This window comes from Hyperoodon ampullatus (assembly GCF_949752795.1).
Source record: "Hyperoodon ampullatus genome assembly, chromosome: 10".
NCBI lineage: Eukaryota > Metazoa > Chordata > Mammalia > Artiodactyla > Ziphiidae > Hyperoodon > Hyperoodon ampullatus.
This window is the reverse complement of record NC_136923.1, coordinates 21029405-21049170: the sequence shown is the minus strand read 5'-3', so window position 1 is coordinate 21049170 and position 19766 is coordinate 21029405. Positions and strand designations below refer to the sequence as shown.

The window sequence follows — 19766 nt, the reverse complement described above, 5'->3', positions numbered from 1 at the left end:
ACAAAAACCATCAAAAGCTGACAAACAAGTAGATACCATACAGGAAGGAAAAGTACAATGAAGTCTTAGAAAAGATAGCTAAATGAAATCTGTATTAAATAATGATAAAATATGGTTAGAGTGACATGTATAAAGTTCCTGAGTGCAAAGTGGAGTTTTGAATTATGTATATGATTGTTTCTTCAAAAAGAAAAGAAAACAACAGAGGCTGGGGGGAGGAGGAGGAAATGGGTGAAAGGGATATACATTTATTAAATTTTTAAAAAAGCAGATATAACAGACAATATACTTCTAGAGTCACTGGTATCTTAGAAAATGACCAGTACAGACTGGATAAGGGTAAAATGGCAGGAAAAGGAGAAAAGGGCCAGGAAGTGAGGTTCAGACCACTGATAGTTTGGGAGGTAGCCTAATGTAGACAAAAAAGAACAGGCTTGGGAGTCAGCAAATCTGACCTAGGAGGAAAAAACATTATGAAGTCCAGTTTTCCCACCTGAATTAGGGTCCAGTCAGGAAGCAGAAACCACACAGGGATTGGAACAGGGAAGCTTTAAAATAATTATCAGTTGGGCTTCCCTGGTGGTGCAGTGGTTGAGAGTCCGCCTGCCGATGCAGGGGACACGGGTTCGTGCCCCGGTCCGGGAGGATCCCACATGCCGGGGAGCGGCTGGGCCCGTGGGCCATGGCCACTGAGCCTGTGTGTCCAGAGCCTGTGCTCCGCAACAGGAGAGGCCACAATACTGAGAGGCCCGCGTACAGCAAAAAAAAAAAAAAAAAAAAAAATTATCAGTCATGTACAGGCAAGCAGCTACTAAGAGAGGAAAAAACTAAAGAATACCTAAGGCTGCAGGGGAGTGCCCAAACTTGGAAGAGAACTCTCCTCCCCAAGGCCAAGAGGCCAGCCTCTGTGGGAAGGATGTGGTTGCTGCCACTAGATGGCAAAGACGTTCGCTGGCCGCCTTGACCAGAGTTGGTCCACAGTTGGTGGATTGAGGGTGACAGGCAGAGAACCACAGGGTGGGGTGGGCAAGCTGAAAAAATAAAAAACAAAAAAGAAAACAATAAAAAAGTTAAGATACTGAAGTAGAGGGTGTATGAATAAAAGCTGCCTGTCATGCTTCTATGTGAGAGATTTAAAAAAAAAGAAATGATTTGGATTGATCTTCCTAATTGAAATAATTCAGCTTCTGAATTATTTATTTATGTATGTATCTATATAAATACATATAATAATAACCATATAATAAATATATGCTATAAGTAATGCTGAAAAGATTTCTATTTTGAAATAAAGTTCTGAAATGATAGTGTGACGTTTTGGATATCACTTCTGAAAAGGAAATAACAGAGGTTCCTGAATCCCGGGATTAGTGAAATAACTTTTTTTTTTTCTTGTTTTATTTTGCTCTCTGTAAGGCAGAAAGTAATCCCTTACCACAGAGATCTCACCAGAGTTGCTATGCAAATAGACCTTTCAAAATGGAGTTGCTACTAAATGCCTCTGTACCCTATGCCTATTTTTGTTTTTATAAACTGAGACTAGTAAGTAGTTGCCCCTAAGAGTCATTGAATGATTTCATTCTAGCAGGTTCTGACAGAACCTGGCTCCAAGTTCTTAAATAATGAGTTCATTTCCAGTAATCAGTTAGAGATCCAATTTGGAAGCCTCTCGGCTTAGTTTTCACACCTTCGTAACATATCAAAGAAAGACTGAAAAGATCTATTGCCTGAAAAGAAAATTTCACTCCTGATAATACACTATCAACAGCAAATTCCCATAGTTTCTAGTTATTTATTTTTTTCTTATTCGTACCTGTATGTTTACAGCCTGTCAGACAGACATCTTTGTTACTGGTCTTTTGCCATTTTGTAGAAGCTGAGTTTTTGCATTTATTTGATATATATTGCTTTTGGAAAAAATGTAAGCCTTTTAAAAGTCAAAAATTTTTAAACCCTGTTTTTATTCAAGTCATATAAGTCTCCATTTCTTTAGAAAATAGGTGTTTTGTAGTTTATACTATTGTGTGCCTTGAACAATTCTAATTTCTAATGACTTCATTCACATGCACAGCGCATATTTTTCCCACAGAGTCTGAAGCAAGAGCATTGGCCAAAGAGAGACAAAAAAAGGACAATCACAACTTAAGTAAGTTGGTTTTATGTTCATTATATTGGAGTTGATGTTTCCCATTATATCAAAAAATTTCCAGACATTTTGGAAGAAAATTGGTTTCACCTGTTAAAGGTACATTTTATGGAAAAAAATTGTTTTCTGGAGAGACCAAAGTATAGTATATAATTTTCCCGGTATTTTAAACTCAGATCAAATTGAATCTCACACACGCACACACACACACACACACACACACACACACACATTTTCAGTATCTTGAGGAGTTTGTTGTTTTGATTTTTGGGGGGGTTTTTTTGGTAAGAGGGAGTCTTGTTCCCCACCTACCCAAATATAAGTTGCTCACACTGGAACTTATTTAAAAGGGATTATGGGATCACCTTCTCCAGTGAGATTTAAAAGAAAAAAATTAAACATCTGGAGGGGAGTCATTGGGTGACATGAGGAAGCCTCCTAAATTTCTGACTTTACCTGTGACTTAAAAAAAGAAGTTTTCTAACATTTAAAATTATTTTGTTTACGTGCTTAATTTACTCTTGGTCACATCTTTAAGCTTTTTCCTATGAAAAGTTAAGATTTTTTGTTTCATAAACAAGTGAAAGAGGCTGAAAATAAAAAAGGGATTGGGCTTGGAAGTAGAAAATAGTTTGTGTGTGTATGAATTTCTCATCTCTTGCCCCTTATCCTCTTTTTCTTAAATTGATTTTTAAGGATATAAGTTATGTATAAATACTTTGTCCTTATAAAAATGATAGAATAAGGCCAGAGTTCTCTGATTCCTAAAAATAATCATTGTTGGGTTTTTTTTCAATTTGCTGTTTGTCTTTCCAACCTCTTTCCAAGTATTTAAGAACAGACACCCTTACACTTGCACGCAGAGGTTATAATAGAATGGTTTTGTGTATGATTTAACACCAACAGTATGGCATTGTCTGTATCTGTTACTGCCTGCTTCTTTAGTCACCAGTATGTCCTGAAGACCTTCTGCTGTTATGCATGTAGATCTATCTACTTTTAAAAAGCTGTTGCATAGTATTCCCCAGTGTAACTTATGATATTTCATAATCCTCCTACTGCTAAGTGTTTAGGTTGTTGCCACAGTGAACATTTGCAGACATGCCTCTCTGTGTACAGGGGAGTTTGTTTCTCCAGATTAAATGCTAAGAAATGGAATCACTAGGTCCTTGGGGGAAGGAGGTTGTGTGTGCATTTCTTCTTTTAATAGATCCTGCCCTTCCCAGTTCCTGTTTCACTTAGAAGAAGCCTTCCTCATCTTTTAACCAAGAGATTTCAACTAATATTTCTAAGGTCTCCTCTGGCTTCAAAGTAATTTTACTGTAAGATATTTCTTCTTTTAAAATACCTTAGAAATGAGATAATGATAATTTCTCCTAACTGAAATGTGGAAACTAAGTTGGATGTTGTGAAAAACATAATCCACCTTTACTGAGTCACCTAAACTCTCAAGTTCAGGGTTGTCAGTCAAGTATAAATATGGTCAACTCTGAGGGCTATAAAACAACCTTAAGATCTCATTGAACTGTTGGAAATTAATACTCAAGTTTCAATTGCCCATTGGCATAGCTTTTCCTCTTGTAGGAATTTATCTTGTAAGAGTCCTTGCCAAAATGGGCAAAAGAATACATTCATTTATTCACTCATAGCTACTTTTTGAGCCCCATTATGTACAAGGCACTTTTCTACAGAAGTGAACCACATAGACAGGTCTCCCACCCTTAGGAGCTTACATTAGAGCCAGGGGCAGACAGAATAGATGAGCGGTCAGATACACGCAGATGGTTTTTACAGCATAGGATAAGTACTGTGATAGGAGTAAAAAGTACACGCGAGCTTTGGCAAAAGTAGTCATTATACCTTTGAAAAAGAGGGAGAAATTGGAAATAGTCTAAATATTCATCAGTAGCGGATTTGTACGTAAATTATGGTACATCCTTATGAGGGACACTCAGTGCCTCTTAAGAAGAATGGGGTTGATCTGGTTTACTTGTCTACAATGTATTACTGAGTGAAGAGGGAAAACTGCAGAATAATATGTATAGGATCCAATTATGTAAAAAAGAAAACACTGTGTGTGTGTGTGTGTGTGTGTGTGTGTGTGTGTAAGAAGATCTGGGAGTCAGCCTTATCATCGACAGTTTCCTCAGGCAAAAAATGTTGGGTGTGTAAAGAGTTTGTTTTTACTTTTTTCTGTATACACTTTTACATGTTTTGCAAATTTTTGCAAGCTCATATCACTTTTATAATTGGGGAGGGTAGGCACTGAATTAAAAATATAATGTAGTACATACAAATGTTGACGATGAAAGGTGTCAACAATATGCTGTTGAGTGAGAAAAGATAGATGCAGAATGGCTTTTAGTGTAATTCTGCTTTAACAATGTCATTCTTTATTCAGTACATAGTTATCAGGGGCCTACTGTGTGCTAGGCTCATATAGGTACTCGGAATGCCTCAATAAATAAACATATAAATAAATAAACAAAAGTATGCAGATATTAGATGGTTTAGAGCTCTATAAATGAATGGAAGAAAGAAGTATGTAGATGTTAGGTGGCAGAAAGTTCTTTGAGGAGACATAGTGCAGACAAGGGGGTCAGGATGGGAAGTGGTGGTTCACTTCTAAATAGGTAGTCAGGGAAGGCTCATGGGTAAATTTGAGTCACCTCACCTGAGGGAGGTGAGGGCAGAGCCATTCACATATCTGCGGGAAGAGTGTTCCAGGCAGGTGGAACAGCAGTAGAAGGTCCTAAAGTGGGGAGTGTGTCTGGCTTGGTTGAGGAAGAGCAAGGCCTATAAAGCTGAGGGTGGGGGGAGCACAGGTGAGTCACCGTAGAAAGTGTGGTCACAGTGGGAGACAAGTAGAAATGAGGTCAGAGAGATGGGAGCCCCCAGATCCTTGGAGGACGCCTTGAGGACTGGGTTTTTGTCTAGGTGAGAGGGGAAGCGATTGGGGGGTTTTCAGCAAGAGATTGACAGGCTCTGACTTACGTTTTAACAGCTGCTGTGTTGTAGTTAGACTAATGGGGGTAGGTAGTGATGGGCATGGGTGAAGCAGAGATACCACTCAGGAGGATTGCAGTAATCCAGGCAAGAGATGATGGTGGCTTCTATTCAGGTAGCAGTGAAGGTTTGAAGTGGACAGGTTCTGGAAATATTTTGAAGGTAGGTAGAGTGAGAAGATTTTGATGATGGATCAAGTGTGGGATGTATTGATAAAAGAAATAGAGGTACAGAATTGATGCCAAGGTTCTTGTGTAAGCAACTGGAAGGATGGAGTTACAGTAAATGAGCTGAGAAAGACTGTGGGTGGAGCTATTTGAGTGGGGAATACCAGGAGCTCAACTTTGGAATCCTGGGGCTGCCTTTTGGCCCTCCATATGGAGACATCTAGTAGTCAGACTTATGAGTCTAGAGTTCCGGGGAGATGACTGGGCTGCAAATACAAGTATGGGAGTCATCAGTGTATATGTGGTATTTAAAAGCATGAGACTAAATGCGGTCACCAGGAAGTGAATGTAGACCGAGTAGCGTCCTAAGAACTGTGTCCTGGGCGCACATCTAGGCCACGTGTGCGTTTATTCTTAGAGCATAAAAATAATCACAAAGGATATATAACAGATTTTACAGTGTTGGTATCTGGATCATCGGGGATTTTTATTTCATTTCATGTGTTTCAGTATTATTTGTTTTTTTTATGCTTTTTATATGCTTGGAAAAAGTAGAAAACATGTCATACTTCAGAGTTTGGGGGGAAGTTAGCTAGAAGATCAGAGGTCCAAAAATTTCTTCTTCAGAGCCATTTAGTATCACTTACTGTTTCTATTTTATAAAAGTCTGATAATAAGACAGTATTATACATAACTGATTTAATCATAGAAATAATCACTCAGCTAAGAAAAAATGCAATATATATTGAGAAAGTAGTGAATAATATTATTTATCTAAGTGTGCACAATATTAGTGAGTCAAATATAAATATATATTAGGTTTTAATATGTGTAAAGTAAAATATTAATATCTTTAATCCAATTTATTAGACTTTAAGTTATTTGGAATTTGTCAGACTAGGTAAATTAAAAACATTTATTAACTCATATGCCTACTATTTCACCCTCTCTTGAGAAGATGATAATTTAGTTGAACATTCAGCTGGATTTATAAAAGAAGAATGCTGTTAGGATGCATGGTATAGTTAAAGATGCTTGACTTCTAGGATTATTTTATTCAGTATTGTAGCCCCTGGACACGTCTGCCTATTGAGCACTTGAAATGTGACTAGTCCAAATCGTGGTATGCTGTAAGTGTAAAATAGACACTGGATTTTGAAAAGTTAGTACAAAGAAAAGAATATTAAATGTCTAATTTATAAATTTTTATATAGTTTACATGTAGAAATTATAATATTTTGGATATATTGGGTTTAATAAAACTATTAAATTACACCTCTTTCTTTTTACTTATTTAATGTGACTACTAGAAAACTAAAAATTACGTATGAAACTTGCATTATATTTCTCTTAGGCAATACTGGGCTAGAGGAGGGGTTTTTGTATGATCTGTAGCCTAAGAATGTTTTTTACATTTTTAAATGGCTTTAAAATATCAAAATAAGAATAATATTTTGTGATATGTGAAAATTATATAAAATCCAAATTTCAGCATCCAGTGTTTCTTGCTAGTAAACTAGATACAAAAATTGTATCTAGTTAATATTAGTATGTTTTGAATTTTGTTAGCACAAAATTTGTGGAAATCTGTTTTCTCTCTTGCTGTGTATGTACCTAATAATCTGCTTATTTAATTTTGCTATTTGGCCCACAGTGTACTCACTATCAGGCCCTTTGCAGAAAGCTTGCTGCCCCTGGTCTGGAGGATCAGGGCTGAGTACAGGCTGTTCTCCACTTCTTGCTGGGTGTCCTTGTCAGGTCCCCAATACCACCAAGGTAGTTTTGTCATTTGTAACTGAGGATGGTAACTCCAATTTCAGGAGTTACTAGAGTCAAATGAGAAATTACAGTCTCAGGGCTTCATAAATGATGAAGCTCTATACAAAGCTAGCTCATTTTTTAAAGGGCTTTACCCTCAGTACCAAAACTAGGAGAATAACCAGGAAATACAGATTCGTTTCTGTTGTCCTGACCCAGCAGAATTAATATGCACATGCCTTTAATGAGATATGCTAATGCGTACATGTCACCGTTACTAATAGCCCTTTCCTGTGCTCTTTTCTTGAAGTTGAACGAAGAAGAAGATTTAACATAAATGACCGCATTAAGGAACTAGGTACTTTGATTCCCAAGTCAAATGATCCGTGAGTACAATTGCATTGTATATTTTTTCGTACCTTAATGTTTTTTCATTTGTTGCAAACAGCACACAGTTATAAAAACTAAAGAAGTACTCCCTCTCCCTTTGTTCCATTTGTGAATACTTCTTACACCTTTCTTTTGAAATCTGAAATTTCGAGAGAAATGAACTGAAATTGAAATCTGAAATTCCGAGAGAAATGAACTGAATTGTTCAAAAGTATTATTGGACATGAGCTGTTCAGCTTTGGATGTGAGGAAGTGACTTCCTGAAATCTGAGAATCCTTGGCAACTAAACACAGAACTACTAAAAAAATTCTTTTTTTCAGTTCATGTAGGACAGAGATTTCAGTAGCTGATAAAGCAAGATTTGTTAGCTGTTTGCCAACAAACTCATACAATATCTGTAGGCATGGAGAGCTGATATTGGAGATTTCAAGTTTAACAATATTCAGCAGACAAAAGGTCAATTTTTTTCCCAAAAATTACATGCCCTTTGTTTTACCAATCTAGGAAAAGAGTAATTTTTAATTCTCTTATAAGCACAGGTCACCTAATTTGGATTTCAGCTTTCAGTCTCTTATGCCGCTCTTTCAGAGATAACGGTTGTAAAGATAATTTTCCTACCAGCAATGTCAGCAAATAAGACAACAAATACACAATTTTTATCCATTAGAAATTGGCCCATTTGAAGTAAGGGGCTCGAAGATGTATACATTTTAATGGCTCCCACAGGCGGTCTATGAAATTAGCCTTTGAATATGACCTTTTAGCTACCTAATAAAATGTAAAGATGAAATCAAGCATTATTCATGCAAGGCTTATTAAATTTACTATTCACATTATTGTCAGGGAATTTGTGACAAAATAAAATAAAACCATTGCCCATTCTAAGGTGGTTTTGATGAATGTTCAAGCGCAGTCTCCATCATCAACATTTTGCTTTCCCAGGTTTCAAGGAAAGCTGTTTTGAAACTCAAAACATTCAAAATCTCAGTTCTGCAGCACAAATGCATCCTACGAAGGGGCTGTGACCTTCATTTCCTATAGTCAGTCTTGCATGATAGTTGAAATTGAATTCCCATTTTCCTATTCTTTATCAGCTTTCACTTTTTAGCATATTCTTTTAAACTGTAGCACGTGGATCTCTAGCAACATATTATGAAATTATGGGGCTGCAGTGAAAGCCTCTATTTGCATATCTTCTTTCTCTGTTGTATTAGAATACTTGTGTGTTTATAATCTGAACTGATAACAATCTTTAATTGTAGGCATTGTTTCAAGATGAAATGGACTGCAGTCTGTATGGGGGTTTTCCTATACCAGGTTTCTGGAACAGACTTTGGGGCTGCTATAGAGACATAGTCTAGCTGATCATGGTCTCGGCCCCATACCCTCTCCTGCCCTAGAGTAGATCTGCTTTTACTGACTTATATATTAGGGATCTGTTTGCACTTCTGTGTAAAAAAAAGGGTCGCTCTCGTTGCAAAAAAAAAAAAAGTTTGAAAACCCCAAAGCATAATTAATTAATTGGGTCTCACAAGGAAGTAAAACCCAAGAAAACTGGTTGGAATAGTCTCTTCTTAAAAACAGAGTGGCTGGGGGGCTTCCCTGGTGGCGCAGTGGTTGAGAGTCCGCCTGCCGATGCAGGGGACACGGGTTCGTGCCCCGATCCCGGAAGATCCCACATGCCGCGGAGCGGCTGGGCCCGCGAGCCATGGCCGCGGAGCCTGTGTGTCCGGAGCCTGTGCTCCGCAACGGGAGAGGCCACAGCAGTGAGAGGCCCGCGTACAGCAAAAAAAAAAAAACAAAAAAAACAGAGTGGCTGCTTGCCTGTTTCAGTAGTGGTCTCTCACCTTACTGGCCTAGTGAAGGCATCTTTCATTATAATTTTATTTCTCTCTAGCGGCTGAAGTTTCTGTTATTTTCTTCTTAGCCCTGAACATTAAGCAGGTTGGCTTTGTGCTCACTCCGAGTATCTCAGGACACCTCCCTGTGTTGCCATCTTTGGTGCCCAGACCCCAGGGATCAACCCCTGGGAATTCTCTGGGGGCTGTAATTCAGCATCCCATGGGAGAGCTTCTGTTTTGTTCTTTGTCTAACCCATATGAAGATCAATTACTTGGTGGCTTGTTTTAATGGCCCTCCATTCACACATCCCAGCTGATACTTCCGATCTCCTTTTAGCAGCTACAGATTATGGGGTAGGAGGTTTTCCATACATTAAATTGTTTTTGTTTTTATCATTGTCATTATCATCATGAATATTTTCTATAAAAGAGCTCAGGTTAGTTTAAAGCACTATAAAAATATTACTATTAGTTATAATTCTATTCTTAATTGTTTTCTGGGGTGCTCTAAACTTTTCAACTCACTTTTACCTACATTTTAATGGCATTCTTAATGTTCTCATATAGGAATACAGTAGCGCTATAGTGTTTAAAAACTGAAAGGCACCAAGCTCAGGCTACCTGGGTATGAATTCCAAAACAGTCCCTTACTAGATGTCTGGCCTGGGGAAGAATTCTCATATTTTATTTTTCTCATCTGTTAAAAAAAAGGGGGGGGAAGGAGGATCAGAATATTCCTACCTAGTCTAGTTGTTTTGAGCACTCAGTCACATAAGAGGAAGAGTAGTTTAGGGCATGGGGTCTGGCACCAGATTCTCCAGGCTTCCTGGCTGTACCACTTCCAGGCTGTGTGGCTTTGGGCAAATTACTTAACCTCTCTGTGCCTTTGTTTTCCAGTCTGTAACATGGGGATAATATTAGTGCCTACCGATTAAGGTTGTTATGAGTAAATGAGCTGTAAAGCACTTTGAAAAGTACCTGTCATGCAGTAAATGCTGTTTAAAGATAGCTATGGTAATTACCACGTTGAGTCCTTAGCACAGTGCCTGCTCCATTGTTTGAACTGCATTCTAAACTTTTCCCAGCATATTCATATAAAGTGCCTCCTTTGATTCTAACAACATACCTATGAGGCTGCTCATACAAGCATGGTATCATTGTTTTGTAGATGAGGAGGTGGAGATCGGAGAGAGGTTGATATTCCTGGGAATATTCATGATAAAACCCAAGGATGCCATTTTTATGCCGCATACAATCAAGTAGTGGGATCTCACAGATTTTTTTTTAATCATAGCTTATTCTGTCTGAGTGAGTTAACTTTTATAGTCCTAGAAATCTATAACTATTGAATATAGTGTTTAAGAGTATTGACTTTGTCATCAGCAGACCTATTAAGTCCTGACTCCACCTTCATGTAGCTCTGGGACCGAAGACAAGTTGAATCATCTCTGATTCAACACGTGCACAACGTCCCTCTGACTCCAGGCGCCTGTCCGGGTGAAAGAAGATAACGTAGAAGTTATGGGTGGACGGTGTCCAGCGAGTTGCCAGCACTCAGTGAATGATAGCGATTCTCAACTTCTAATGGTTATCTCGTCTTTAGAAACTGAATGCTCTGAATACTGAATTTTCATGGAGCCTCCAATCCTAAAGCAGTCTGTTTCCTTCCATTTTCATCCCAGAGACATGCGCTGGAACAAGGGAACCATTTTAAAAGCGTCTGTGGACTATATACGGAAGTTGCAACGGGAACAGCAACGTGCTAAAGAGCTTGAAAACAGACAGAAGAAGCTGGAGCACGCCAACCGGCACTTGTTACTCAGAATACAGGTACCAGGCGTGTGCAGGGTGAAGGTGACTACATGTTAGTGACTTGAAGATGGGAGAAGAAGTATGATGAGCCATGAGGGAGTTGATTTACGTGATCCTAATACAGTCTGTACTCATTATTTGTGGATTCCGCTTTGTGATTTTGTTTCCTCGTAAAAATTTATTTGAAACCCCCAAATCGACACTTGTGGCACTTTCACGCTCATTTGCAGACATGTGCAGCATGGCAAATGTGACTTGGCTGGTGCGTTTGCTCCTAGTTAAGGTTGGGCAAGACAATGCTCTGTCTTCTTGTTTCAGCTCATACTGTAAACAAGTGTCCTTTTTTGCTGTCTATTTAGTGCCATGTTTTTCACATTTTTGTGGGTGTTTTGGGTGATTTGCTGTTGAAAGTGGCCTCTGAGCATGGCCCTGAAATGCTTTCGCATCTTCCTAAGCACAGGAAGGCTGTGATGTGCCTTACGGAGAGAAGTTTCATTCAGGCATGAGTTGTGGTCCTGTTGGCCTTGAGTTTAATATTAATGAATCAATGATATGTAGTAAGCAAGGTGACTTCAAACAGAAACACACATAAAACAAAGTTACATGTTGATTGGTTGGTGAAATATTGTGCGCAGATGCTTGCAGGACCCTAATCCTCTGTTTCCTCCAGGAACAATGGTTCAGCATTCACTAATTCAGTGTTCATAGCAACTCTGTAGCACGTCTTTTGCCATTCATGCTCCTGTGACCAAAACACCATAGACTGGGTGGCTTACACAACAAACATTTATTTTTCACAGTTCTGGAGGCTGGGAACTCTATGATCAAGGTACTGGCAGATTTGTTGTGTGATGAGGGCCTGCTTCTTAGTTCATAGATAGCTGTCTTCTTGCTGCAACTTCACAGGGCAAAGGGGGTGAGGGACCTCTCTGGGGTCTCTTTTCATAAGGACACTCATCCTATTCATGAAGTTCCCCCGCTTGTGACCTAATCGCCTCCCAAAGCCCTATCTCCAAATACCATCACGTTGGGAATTAGGTTTCAGCATATGAACTTTGGGGGGCATAGACTTCAGTCCATAGTCATAAGTACTGCAAATCTTGAGAATTGAGAGTAGTTGTTAAATACAAAGATACCTTAGTATTGAGTGGGGTGCAGTCCATGGTCAAAGCTCATGTTTATAGGGAACCTGGGACACCCAGAAGATCTTATCATCAGGGTATAAATTTTAGAAATAGTTACAGATAATGAAGTTATACCATATGTGTCTTTAGCTTACACACTCTTAACAGGAGAAATACTAATTTTAATTTTACTTGTAATTCATCTGTCATTCCATTTAAGGAGCGTACATACCAACGTAACCATGAGCTGGGGGATCCCTGCAATATCAGCTCCTGGTGCTTCGTCATCACTTGGCTTTTCATGCTGAATATAAAGATGCAACTTCCTCTGGAACTGTCGTGAAGAAGAGAAAGAAAAACTGACTCCTTGCTAATGACTAAAGGAGTTGGCTAGGGTTATTTTAATTTACTTGCTGACTTTGAACACAACCAACCCGTAAGGGTCGATGACGTTGTATCTTCTTCTTAAGTAGATGGACCCACTTGTACCCAGTTTCACCATAGAACAATGGTTGTTTTTCAGGTTTCCAATGCAGCTAATTATGGAGCGGCAGTGTAGAGTATGGCACTTTAGAGACTGCCTGGTGGTGCTTATTCTCTGATGTTGAACTTATTTAACAGAGTAGTTTACTTCTGATTTCCAAGCTTGTTAATACCCCATAACACTGTTGACATTTCTAGATGTCACATCTCTCATGTCATGGCAATGATCTTCAGCCCTCGGTCAGAGGGGCAGAAGGTGGTTCTCCTCTAGGGGGTGCCTTTTGGAATCTTGGTAGTGAAATAGAGGTTATGTGTCATTTGAAAATCTCCCTTCCCTGCTTTCTCTTTTTTTGGCTTTTGCTGCTTGTTTTATGTTCCATCTCTTCAGTAATCAGACACGGGTCTTTCGTCTCTTGTACTTAGTATATATACCTATTTATAAAAGCAACTTATACTAATGTGTCATTTCTTTATACAAATAATAAAATATAATGACTGTTTTGAAAGACAGGCTAGGTTTTGTTTTAAGTTTCAAACATATATATTCGTGTGAAATACGAATACCGTGAAAAATATGAATTGGAAGTTGCATGGTGACGATGTCTTGGGTTTCTTCCAATGTCAATGAAGCAGCCTTTAGAATTTCTGTGTATCATGGAAAACATTATTAATTAGGAAAGCTGTGCTGTGCAATGAGCCTGAGTTCTCTAGGTGAGATCTATCACATTATTTAGCAATCTGAGTAACACTTTATTCAGCTGGTAAACATTTTAAGTTAAACAACAAAAGATTAGAGTAAGATAGATGCCTCTCTTAATCCAACTCTTTTTTTTTAAGACACACTACACGTGTGAGAGCGCTGTTCTTATTATGTGGGCGTTGACTTACCATTGTGCATGTGTTCAGCTTGGGCCTAAGGGGTTCCTTTCATTTTCACCCTAAGTGATAACATGCAAAAATCTTCACAGAATAAAGAGCATGAAGCCTTCCTATCACTGGGACTGCAATTTTATTAAGCAGTCCAGGGCTTTGAAATGATGCCCAAGGAGACTTGTGTGTCTGGAGACTGTGTGAAGGAACATGCAGATACTGGTGTGACATCTCAGGCTCCCATCTCTTGTACTGCATCTCGAGGAAGACCTTGCTAATCAAACATCCTTTAATACAGGCTGAACACAACTTTTCAGGAACATGTGTTTCTAGGCTTGTGGGCAAAGGTTGAAAGGTTGTGTCCTGTTGGAGAGTACATTTCCCCCTCTCATGACGCAAGGTGACTTGCTTCAAATGTATATTCTGTTATTTTTATTGTATCACAGACATAGGAAGATGGCATTGGCTTGTAGAAGCAAATTGCTCTTCAGGATCAATTGGGGTCTTTACGGTTCATTGTAGGGGGGTGGTCTAGGCATACTCAGAAAGGGAAAAGGAAAAGAGCTTGTTTGGAAGGTATTTGAAATAAGGCACTGGGGCAAGTCTCTGACACTCAGGAAGTGAATTAGTCACCTAGGGCTGCCATTACAAATACCACAGACTAGACAGCTTACACAACAGAGATTTATTTTCTCCCAGTTCTGGAGACTAGAAATCCAAGATCAAGGTGTGGGCAGGGTTGGTTTTTCTGTGGCTTCTCTCCTAGGCCACCTTTTCCCTGTGTTTTCCCATTCTGGTGGCTTTTCCTATGTGTGTCTCTGTGTCTTCATCTCCCCTCACCGATATTAGATGAGGACCTACCCTAAGGATCTCATTTTAACCTAATCACCTCTTGAAAGACACTATCTCCATGTACAGTCACATTCGAGGTCCTGGAGGTTAGGATTTCAACATAGGATTTTGGGGAGGGGACACAATGCAGTCCATAATAGGAAGGACGTGAAAAAAGTGTAGGAACAGATTGAGGACTTTCTTGTGGAATTAAAAAAAAAACCAAAACTCCCTTTGCTTTGGTGAGATGGGTTAAATGATGCATCCCAAACTTCAGTTACTTGTATGGAATTTTCATAACTTTTGCCATTACTACTCAATCTTTATTAGTTCCCAGTGCCCTTAATATCTTAGTAACTTTTTCATTGCACCTTAGACCAAAAAAATACCTACCATTTCCTTGTTAGGTGCTAACAACTTAGTAGCCATTTGAAAATATAAAACATATAAATTGAAAGAAAAATCGCATTTTAATTTTATTTTTAAATAACCACATTACTTACTAGTGAGATAAGTGTGCCTTTGAGGCATTGCACAGCTTCTCCAACCTTGGAGTCAGATTGGACGCTGCCACCCTCGTTTCCCATTCCACACTGATTTTCATGCAGGAGTTGGTTTTTTCTTGTTTTCTTTTTTTTTTTTTTAATCACAGCAACTACCTGAGACCTGGCTTTGTGTTGATACGATGTGATGGAAACAATGTAACACAATCTAATACTAAAACTGTAAAACTGTCTTGAGTTTGATCATTCTCGCAGTAGAGTGCGTTCCCCTTAAAACTTTAAAAATATCCCCAGTGTCCTGGGAGTTCATTATAGTACCCGTAGATATCTCTGCACAGTGTAGGGAGTATAGACCTGTACTATTTACTGATTATTTTCCTTCAATCAGCTCACATTTTGACATTTTATTTTTACATTTTTTAACTTATCCTCCCTGTTAACATTGACATCTATGAGAAACTGTCTCTGTATTTCATACATAATAAAATCCATATACCACCTAAAAATCATTTACTGTATTACCAGTGATACTCTATGTACTTTAAGAAATATGGTGTTTATTTTTTTTTAACATTTTTTTTTAATTTAATTTATTTATTTATTTATTTTTGGCTGTGTTGGGTCTTCATTGCTGTGCGAGGGCTTTCTCCAGTTGCGGCGAGCAGGGGCCACTCTTCATCGCGGTGCGCAGGCCTCTCACTGTCGAGGCCTCTCTTGTCGCGGAGCACAGGCTCCAGACACGCAGGCTCAGTAGTTGTGGCTCATGGGCCCAGTTGCTCTGCGGCATGTGGGGTCTTCCCAGACCAGGTCTCGAGCCCGTGTCCTCTGCATTGGCAGGCAGATTCTCAACCACTGCGCCACCAGGGAAGCCCCAATATGGTGTTTATTAATTTGAAAGAGCAAAAGATTTTTATTTTAACACTTTATTTTTTTGCAAATGTATGATTTTTTAAATTAATTAATTTATTTATTATTTATGTTTGGCTGCATTGGGTCCTTGTTGCTGCATGCAGGCTTTCTCTAGTTGCGGTGCGCGGGCTGCTCCTTGAGGTGGCTTCTCTTGTTGCAGAGCATGGGCTGTAGGCGTGCGAGCTTCAGTAGTTGCAGCACATGGGCTCAGTGGTTGTGGCTCACGGGATCTAGAGCGCAGGCTCAGTAGCTGTGGCACACGGGCTTAGTTGCTCCGCGGCATGTGGGATCTTCCCGGACCAGGGATCAAACCCGTGTCCCCTGCATTGGCAGGCGGATTCTTAACCACTGCGCCACCAGGGAAGTCCCTGATTTTTTTTAAATACTTTTTAAAGAAATTTTAGGTTCAGAGCAAAATTGAGCCGAAGGTGTGGAGAGTTCCCATATACCTCCTGCTCCCACACGTATATATAGCCTCCCCCAATATTAATATCCCCACCAGAGTGGGGCATTTCAACACTAGATGAACCTATAGTGACACATCATTACAACCCAAAGTCCCTACTTGACATTAGGGTTCACTGTTGGTGTTGCACACCATTTGGGTTTGGACGAATGCATAACAACATGTAACGGTCATTATAGTCTCATGTATTGTACAGTAGTTTCACTGTCCTAAAATCCTCTGTGCACCACCTCTTTAAGTTTCTGATTTTTATTTTACTTTTAGGAACTTGAAATGCAGGCTCGAGCTCATGGACTTTCCCTTATTCCATCCACGGGTCTCTGCTCTCCAGATCTGGTGAGTCGGATCATCAAGCAGGAACCCGCTCTTGAGAACTGCAGCCAAGACCTCCTCCAACAGCACGCAGACCTAACATGTACAACGACCCTGGATCTCACAGATGGCACCATCACCTTCAACAACAACTTTGGAGCTGGGACCGAGAGCAGCCAAGCCTATAGCGTTCCCACGAAAATGGGATCCAAACTGGAAGACATCCTCATGGACGATACTCTTTCTCCTGTTGGCATAACTGATCCACTTCTTTCCTCGGTGTCCCCTGGGGCATCCAAAACCAGCAGCCGAAGGAGCAGTATGAGCATGGAAGAAACCGAGCACGCTTGCTAGCAAATTCTCCCTGCTCTGCATTCTCACAGACTGCTTCCTTTCTTGATTAGCAGATTTAATAATTTACCTGAAGGGGTTTTCTTGATCATTTTCCTTTAATATGAAAAATTTTTTTTCATGCTTTATCAATAGCCCAGGATATATTTTATTTTTAGAATTTTGTGAAACAGACTTGTATATTCTATTTTACAACTACAAATGCCTCCAAAGTACTGTATGGTAGTGTACAGTATCCGTGAACTGAATTCACCCCAGATTTTGGGTTTCAGAGCAAGAGGATTTTTGCATCAGAGAAATTGCTGTCCATTTTTATCAGGGGAAACTTGGTTTGCTATTTGCATGCCTGTGACTTCCTTGGAAATGAAATGTAAAGTTTAATTGAAAGAATGTAAAGCAAGGAAAAAAAGAGAAAGAGAGAGAGGAGGAGGGTGGGGAAGTAAAGAAATCCATACTAACACTTTTCCATTTTGTAAATGTATTGATTCATTGGTACTGCCTTAAAGATACAGTACCCTTTTAGCATCATTTAGTCTTTATACTGCAAACTATTTAAAGAAATACTATATTCCATAAAAGAAAAAAAAATGCAAACATTTTCACGTGTATTGTCTGGTTAGAAAATGTAACTGATACCTTAGGTGCAACTGAAATTGAAGGGAGATATAGACCAAGGCTCTGAAACATGGGGTCTCATCTTGTTCTCATTCATTCTGTGCTCTGTTACAGTTTTCCTCATCAGTGAGTGTGATTCAGTTTTTCATAAGATATATTTTATTTTGAAATGGAAATTAATGTCCTCTCAAAGTAAAATGTTGAGGAGCACTGAAAGTTTTCCTCTTTTTTTTTTTCCTCTTCAATTTCGCTTTTGATAAGAAAACCAAACTGGGCACATTTCTAATTGGCTTTACTATTTTTATTTTTAAATTATGTTTTACTGTTCATTTGATTTGTACAGATTCTTTATTATCATTGTTTTCAATATGTTTGTATTAATTTGTAAGAATATGCATCTTAAAATGGCAAGTTTTCGATATTTTTACAACTCACTGGTGGTTTTCCGCATTCTTTGTACACACATGAAAGCAAACTTTTATGCAAGGTCTTGCGTTTAAAGAGAGCTTTGTGAATATTTTGTATATTACAGTCTCACTCAGAACTATTTTCCACACATTTAAGCTGTAGTATAAATAGGCTAAAACCGGCTTTCTAGAGAGAAACAACTTACATATTTATTTTTAGTGATATAAAACTAGCAATATCCTTGGAGAATGATAACCATAGCATTAATATGCCCGTTATGGTCATTTAAATTGGGGTTTATTTCAGCAAACCTGCTGAATGGTTTTTAAAGAGAGAAATACTGTATTGGCCAATTACTGTTACTTGATAACAATGTTTTAACAAACAGCAATGTTGTAAAGTTAGTTTCAGTGCATTACCTACTTGTATAGTCCTATGCAATAACAGTAGTGTTACATATATTCTATCAGGCCTAGATGTTTTATACAGATGACAAATGGTGTTAAGAGGCAGGCTGTTGAATGGAGTTTCTCAGTAGCAGCCTACAATTGAATAGCAAGTGGCATAAAGCATATCCATTCAGAATGAAGTGCCTTAAATATAGCAGTAGTCTCTAGCACTGACTGAACTGTAATGTAGGAGAAAGTTTCAAGATGGTATCTATAATCAAGAGGAACGTGTAGCATGGTGCCTATGTAGACAATATAAGAGCTTCCAATTTTCCTTCATATATTTTTAATATGAAATATATTTTAGTGACAGAGTGCCAACTTCTTTCATCAGGAAACCTTATTCAGGAGGTATTTGTGTGTGTGTGTGTGTGTGTGTGTGTGTGTGTTTAAAGAAAAACAGTTTAAATGTCAACTGTGAATTGGTGATGGATATTGGAGGGTTCAGACAGAAGGACTGTCAGATGTATGAATGGATGGCTTACGTGAAAATAATCAACCGCATAGTTACCATGCACGGTGGGCAATGAGAATCCTTGGAAACATTGATGATGCTATCAGTTTTACAGCTTTATGACTTAAGGGGGTAGGGAAAATTAGTTCCCATTCTTTCAACCCCCTTAATTGTACAGCTCTTTTCCTAGAATAGTGATGCAAATCTGCATGAACAGCTAATTGTACCATAGTGTTCATTGATACAATCATAGCAGTGTCTCTTTTTCTCTTCATATTTATATAGGGGGAGGGGAGCTGGGCGCAAAAGTCGAAGATCGCGATGGTATGATGCTAGTTTTCCTTAGCTGATTTAGAGAGTTCTTAAAGATAGAGCAAGTTTGACTCACCCATGGCCCAGGGAATTTGGCCAGGGTTAAGCCACCTTCTAGAAAGCTTTGTTGAAAGAAAGCATGGCATCTTGTACCACTGCCCTGACACTCGCAGCTCCTGAGCTCACCATTGCCTGCTTCTCCATCCCCTTCTTAACAGACAATTTCTGGGAGGGGGCGGGTGAGCAAGCTCAGGAGAATGCTGCAATCTCTGGGGTGGTTTTATTTATTTCTTTTTTGCCAAATAGAGTGTGGATGCGCTTTAGAGGCTAGCTAAGCCAAGAGGCGGTGGTTTGAGCTCACTGTTTGTGACAAGGAGAATGGTCCACACCACTCCCCCCATCCCTGGGTGCAGAATTGTGACTTGGGGTTGGGCCTCCATATGGAGTGACCAAAATGCCAAACTTGTCCACCTGCCTCTGGGTATGGCAATGGAAATACCAAACCTTCTGACTTTGCCAAAAACCATACAACCAACCTGGTCATACATAGGATGACAA

At 39.1% G+C, this 19766-nt stretch overlaps 1 protein-coding gene across 11 annotated transcripts in view; it reads left to right on the top strand.

Annotated features, from left to right (window-relative positions):
• MITF (melanocyte inducing transcription factor) overlaps positions 1-16973 on the top strand; it is a gene marked incomplete at both ends in the record, with an annotated part of 224516 nt that extends 207543 nt beyond the window's left edge. For 7 of the 11 annotated variants that reach the window (XM_079712809.1, XM_079712806.1, XM_079712808.1 and 4 more), the window contains 4 exons: positions 2090-2146; positions 7388-7463; positions 10992-11139; positions 16572-16973. In XM_079712809.1, coding sequence (XP_079568935.1) covers positions 2090-2146; positions 7388-7463; positions 10992-11139; positions 16572-16973 — 683 coding nt within the window. Of the gene's footprint in view, positions 1-2071; positions 2147-7387; positions 7464-10991; positions 11140-16571 lie in introns of all 11 variants that reach the window. The other 4 variants (XM_079712800.1, XM_079712804.1, XM_079712803.1 and 1 more) reach the window with 1 other exon arrangement.
• Positions 16974-19766: the final 2793 nt, after the last annotated feature.